This window comes from Aegilops tauschii, chromosome 6 (assembly GCF_002575655.3).
Source record: "Aegilops tauschii subsp. strangulata cultivar AL8/78 chromosome 6, Aet v6.0, whole genome shotgun sequence".
NCBI classification, from domain to species: Eukaryota; Viridiplantae; Streptophyta; class Magnoliopsida; order Poales; family Poaceae; genus Aegilops; species Aegilops tauschii.
The window spans coordinates 16239833-16246133 of record NC_053040.3 but is presented as its reverse complement, the minus strand read 5'-3'; the positions used below and the strand labels follow the sequence as shown (position 1 = coordinate 16246133).

Below are 6301 nucleotides of genomic sequence, written 5' to 3'. Positions count from 1 at the left end.
AGAATAACCACAATCCTACCTTACCACCAATAAGATATGGAGAAAACAAGGGGTCCATGAGTTTTCATTCTTCTCTGCTTTTGTTGTAGACGTGTCCCTCTGAATACCTCTGCCCGTTTACTTTGTATTATTGTCATTTCATTTTGTTCTCATGTAAGAACGTCAGTTAGCCCTTTTGGGCAATACCTCTGCCCGTTAAGCAACAATAGTTGAGCTCGACAGCTTGTAGCGAGTGTATGGCGAAAAATGTCAACCGGTCACAGTGCATGAACATAGCACGTCTAATTTTAGATTTTATATCTTTTTCTCTCCCAAATTTCTACATGATAAAATATAGTTTCAGCCATGTTAATTCAAAAATGATACTCCCCCTGTTCATAAATATGTCTTTCTAGATATTTCAATATGGACTACTTACGCATGTATATAGACGTATTTTAAAGTGTAGATTCACTCATTTTGCTCCGTATGTAGTCCACACAGCTAACTTACTAGTATGCCTATAAAAATTTGATCTTATTTGAACTAAAGAATTGAGAGTTTTTTACTTTCTCTACACACAGTTAACTTTGAGCCCCCCTTCATTTTCTTTCAAAGATTCGCCACTATTTCCATGATGAGGGAGAAAAAGATTGTCTAAAAAATTTGACTTCGAGGAAAGCAAGCCATGAAGGCCAACTAACCAAACATCAGCGTCGGTGATCTCCTGCCGCCATGAGCAGCAGCACTGCCATCTCAACTCACCGCTGTCGTGAGCAGCAACGCCGCTGGTCTCATTTCGTCGCCGCCGCCGCCGCCGATCTCCCTTCAATTCTGTGAGGAATGGTGCCGATGTGAGCAATTGTTGATCTCGTTTTACATCCCCAGCCGTCGCCCCTCCTCCGGCATCTTCTACAAGGCCAACGGTTGTACGCCACCTCTTCCTCTTCCCTTGCGTGAAGCAAACACATCACGTATTCACTTATGTCTGATCTAATAATACAATGTATTCTCATTACAACAGTGAATGCGGTACCTCTGCTCCAACCAAACGCGTCCTTAGTTGCCTATCGGATCCGGAAAAACATTTGTTTTTGTACTCCCTCCATTCCTAAATATTTGTCTTTCTAGACATTTCAAATGGACTACCACATACGGGATGTATATAGACATATTTTAAAGTGTAGATTCATTCATTTTGCTCCGTATGTAGTCATTTGTTGAAATATCTAGAAAGACAAATATTTAGGAACGGAGGGAGTATTTTGGAACAAACGCATGTCAGGTTTTTCTTTTCTTTTTTGAGCTTTTTTTAGGAGTATTCCATTTTTTGAGCAAAAAATATAAAAATAATCAACTCACGGCAGGCCTGTCAAAACTGCAGTCCAATAGAGCCCACAAACAGCCGAAAGAAATGCATCCCATTCACCTAAAAAAAAAAACGCTGCCCGCAACTGCAGTCCGTCGGAAATCTCTGCCGCCGCCGCCACCGCCGTCTGCCGTCGCCGTCGCCTGCGCCATGCTCCGCCTCAGGAAGTGCGTCGTTTCCTGTATCCTCTCTTCTCCCTCCACCTCCGCCATCTCCCCACTTCGCCGCCTGCTCTCCGCCGCCGCGTCGCCCCCCATTTCCCCTAACCCTAGTAGCTTCGCCGTGGAAGACTACCTCGTCGGCACCTGCGGCCTCAGCCGACCCCAAGCCCTCAAGGCCTCCAAGAAGCTCTCCCACCTCAACTCCCCCGCAAACCCCGACGCCGTCCTCGCCTTCCTCGCCGGCCTCGGCCTCTCCGGCGCCGATGCCGCCGCCGTCGTCGCCAAAGATCCGCAGTTCCTCGGCGCCAAAGTGGACAAAACCCTGGCCCCCGTCGTCGCCGGGCTAACCGGCCTCGGCCTGTCTAGTCCTGAGATCGCTCGCATCGTCTCGCTCACCCCCGACGGCTTCCGCCGTAGATCCATACTCTCCAGGCTGCTCAAGCGCTCATCCTGCCTGTTGTTTTCGGACCTCGACAAGGTTGTCAAGCCCAATGTTGTGTTTCTGAGGGAGTGCGGGCTAGGTGATTGTGATATTGCCAAGCTGTGTATCCATGGGCCGAGGATGCTCACCACCAACCTGGAGCGCGTCCGAGCGATGGTGACATGCGCCGAAGGTATAGGCGTGCCCCGTGGCTCTGCGATGTTTAGAAAAGCGCTACATGCTGTCGCATTCCAAAGCAAGGAGAAGATTGCCGCCAAAGTGGACTACTTGAAGAATACATTCAGGTGGTCTGATGCCGAAGCGAGCATTGCTGTGCGCAAGTATCCGGGTCTGCTCAGGAAGTCAAAGGAATCTCTGAAGCACAGGTCCGAGTTCTTGTTCTCTGAGGTGGGGCTGGAACCCGCGTACATTGCTCATCGACCGGAAATACTTTCTTATAGCATGGAGGGCCGACTCAGACCTCGGTACTATGTTATCAAGTTTCTCAAGCAAAGTGGACTGCTAGATCGTGACTTGAGCTTATATTCTGCGGTCAAGATGACTGACAAGGTATTTGTGGAGAAGCTCATATGCCCTCACAAGGAAGCCGCAGCACACCTCGCTGAAGATTATGCAGCAGCTTGCAAAGGGGAAGTGCCAACTAATTTCAGATTTACATGAACAAAAAAGGTCTATGGAAATTGGTTACAGTGTATGGCGCAACAAAGTTACCACCCTGCGTGTAAGCTGTACTTCCTGTTTCGGTGTTCTTTGCCTTACTTGATGTTGTTTGTTTTCTGTAGTATGCCTGTTACATGCCACTTGATCATTGCTAAATGCTAACTCCCTATGAAGCTGGCAATTTAATTCCTGAACCCCCATATATGTTGATATTGTCATTCCTTAGAGAAGATCTCTGTAAATGAAAAGTTTATTGATATATATATGTGATTCCGACTTCCATTCAAGATCATGGAAATTGGATGTGTGGGTGGACCAATTTTGTGTTTAAACTAGCACTGGAGCATAATATGGTGATGTTAGATTACCGTAACTTAGCTTGAGTATATATTTATTATTCTGAAACGGTGGACTCAGTTTGGGGTTTCTTCTGACTATTAAACATTCAGTTTTGACTGAAGAAGTTGATGTTTCAATTGATGCGTCAGATCAAATATGTATATGTGATTGAGGTGAGTTGTATATTTCTGAGGTTTACATTGCAATGAGCACTGTTCTTAGAAACACAAAACTGAATTTATATACTAGGCCCGCATAATTGTTTTCTTGGCCTTCGGATGCAATCACCTCTGTTATATTACATCTGCAGAGCATCAACAGATCTGGGCTTCTGTTGTTTATTTTTTCATGCTCTGACTTGAACTGACGTATGTTAACTTTCTTTTCCTGAACTTCATGATCAAAATGAAGAAGAATGTAACACTTAGGCGATGTGAATGCTTGTGTTGACATCTGGTTTATATATGGAGATGAATGCATTGGATGTTAGGTTCAGATATGGTAGATACAACTAGGCCCAATACCACGAGGGAAAAAATCACCCTGCTGTTCAGATTCATACACCTTTCTTAAAAGAGTTATACTTAAGCAAAAATAATGGTTAAGATAGGTTAATTTTTTCACTGGGGTTAGACTTACGTTTTATTCAGAAGTTCCAGCTAACCATCTCTCAAGTAAAAGAAAACGAACCTAATCAGTCCGATGTAATTTTTCTGCTGCACTAGAGCATTATATGGTGATGCTGAATTACCGTATTAAGCATGAGTATATTTTTCTTAATTTGAAGCGATGGACCACTGCAAGTGGTTTGCGGTTGCTAATCTTCAGTTCTGACTATTAAACATTCATTTTTGACTGAAAGAAGTGGATGTTTCCATTGATGTGTCAGGTCAAAAATGTAAATGTGATTGAGGCTGGTGAGTTGTGCTTTCTCAGGTTTACAAGCATTGTTCATAGAAACACAAAACTGAATTTATATACTTAGGCCTGCATGATTGTTTTCCTTTGGCAAGTTCACTTCATCTGTTGATGCCTATTTGGGTGATTATAAAAATATATATCCAAATATATGATTTGAAACTTAGCATCTTCTTTTACTGTAAGATACTACACCCTCTGTTCCCAAATGTAAGACTGTTTTGGTAGTTCAATTTAAACTGCCAAAGCATCTTATATTTAAAACCAGAGGTAGTAATATCGAGTAAATAGCAGTGACATTAAGTTCTGGGTACAGTAAGTAGTATGTGGCTGAAGACTAAAAGAATTGACGCTATCCTGTCTTACCACTGACATGGAGAAAACATGGGGTGCAGCTTAGTCGGGCTTTACTGTTCAGATGCACATTCTGTGTTTTGGTTGCACATTCTTTTCGGGTTTACTTTTCTATGAGGTGGGCCCTTTCAGAAACCTGCGTCGTGTTGTGCCAGTGCCATAGCGGTTTATTGTTATATAACTTCTAATTTGCAGCGCCAACGATTTAACAAGTATCGACATCTTGCAAATGCACATCCAGTATCTGACATAAAATTCACTTGTTTATCTACACTGGTCACAAAGCAGGATACCTATGATTTGGTATTATAGCATGTTTCTTATAGTTACGGTTCTGCTTTAGTTATATACTATTGTAGCTGATATTGTATATTCAGTTCCTATGACCACAAGTAAAGTTCTGTTTTACTTAATGTTTTTGCAAATACTATGACTACAGAGTCCAACCATAATACGGTACGTGAAATAAAAATTGCAAAGGCAAATTTAATGAGCCGTTGTCAGTCTTAGCAGAAGCAGGGACCTAAATGATCAAATCAAAGGAGAAAGAGGCTGAAACAAGGGGAGAAGATCACAGCAACCACCAGGAGAAAATATATCTCAGTTTTTCAGGACCCGCCTACCTGAAAAAGCTTGCTGATGGGATGCAAAGGCTAAAATTGATGTAGTAGGAGGGATGCTGTACATGTTTGGTTTTAGTGCGCCACCAGAAAAAGCTTGCTGATGGGATGCAAAGGCTAAGGTAATGAACTAGTATGTACTTGAGGTAGTAGGTTATGCTTACTGTACTGCCTGCTAAAATGCAATGCCTAAGATGCACTGTCCTAAATTGTGAGGACTACTTGAAAAATACCTTCAGGTGGTCTGATGCCGAAGCGAGCATTGCTGTGCGCAAGTATCCGGGTGTGCTGAGGAAGTCAAAGGAATCCTGAAGCACAGGTCCGAGTTCCTGTTCTTCGAGGTGGGGCTGGAACCCGTGTACATTTCTCATCGACCGGACATACTTTCTTATAGCATGAAGGGCCGACTCAGACCCCGGTACTATGTTATCAAGTTTCTCAAGCAAAATGGACTGCTAGATCATGACTTGAGCTTATATTCTTCGATCAAGATGACTGAGAAGGTATTTGTGGAGAAGCTCATATGCCCTCACAAGGAAGCTGCACCACACCTCGCTGAAGATTATGCAGCAGCTTGCAAAGGGGAAGTGCCTACTAATTTCAGATTTACATGAACAAAAAAGGGCTATGGAAATTGGTTACAGTGTATGGTGCAACAAAGTTATCACCCTGCGTGTAAGCTGTTACTTCCTGTTTCAGTGTTCTTTGCCTAAGATGATGTTGGTTGTTTTCTTTAGCATGGCAGTTAGTCATTGCTAAATGCTAACTCCTTATGAAACTGATAATTTGATTCCTGAACCCCATATGTTGATGTTGTCATTCCTTAGAGAAGATCTCTGTAAATGAGAAGTTTATGGATATATATGTGATTCCGACTTGCATTGAAGATCATGGAAACTGGATGTGTGGGTGCACTAATTTTTGTTGAAACCAGCACCCATGAAACAAGAAACCAGAAGAATATTGCTGTGTTGTTTTCCACCGAAATGTATCAGTATGATCTGCTTTCATGCCAAAATTTATCTATCATGCATGTTAAATTATCATTTCATTGTTTTTTAGGTTCCATCATATGTCAACTAGTACTAACTTTGTTTAATATTCAGGTTAGACTCAGAAATAAATTTCTCATCTGCCTTTTGTTTTTCTTTTTCCTTTTGATATCTTTACCCGTTTTTTAAGTTTTTTTTGCCTATTCAGTGATTGCATATGTGAAATCGTTGTTTCCAAGACCATATAGATATGTTTTGTCAACAAAACTAGCGAATGTGAAGTCGCAATGCCACAAAATTCAACCCAATCTGTTGCTTTGAGCTGAGCTATAGGTCATTACACAACACTGAGGCCTTCCACCTGTTGTCCATTCTGACATAAAAAGTGGCAAATTGTTGTGTTTAGTGATGTAATTATGTGTTCTGAATTTCTGATTGTGTTTAATGAGCAACAATGCCATTATATA

The 6301-nt window shown here is 42.2% G+C and overlaps 1 protein-coding gene across 2 annotated transcripts; it reads left to right on the top strand.

The window, feature by feature from the left end:
• The first annotated feature begins 1235 nt into the window (after window positions 1-1235).
• Window positions 1236-5744, top strand: LOC109785034 (uncharacterized). Of its 2 annotated transcripts, XR_002237970.4 has the most exons (3): window positions 1245-2672; window positions 4736-4964; window positions 5082-5744. XR_002237970.4 is itself a non-coding variant. In XM_020343642.4 (2 exons), the coding sequence occupies exons 1-2, from the start codon at window positions 1394-1396 to the stop codon at window positions 5454-5456; spliced, it is 1218 nt and encodes a 405-aa protein (XP_020199231.2). In that variant the 5' UTR covers window positions 1236-1393; the 3' UTR covers window positions 5457-5744. The 2 variants fall into 2 exon arrangements, 1 of the variants encoding a protein (XP_020199231.2); XM_020343642.4 differs by lacking the exon at window positions 4736-4964 and having other exon boundaries at window positions 1236-2500; window positions 5346-5744.
• Window positions 5745-6301: the final 557 nt, after the last annotated feature.

Bases quoted from the DNA above. Each gene is read 5' to 3' on its own strand.
- LOC109785034 (XM_020343642.4), top strand. From the start codon at position 1,394: ATGCATCCCATTCACCTAAAAAAAAAAACGCTGCCCGCAACTGCAGTC. The intron at 2,501-5,345 runs GTATTTGTGGAG...ATGACTGAGAAG, and splicing joins CGGTCAAGATGACTGACAAG to GTATTTGTGGAGAAGCTCAT.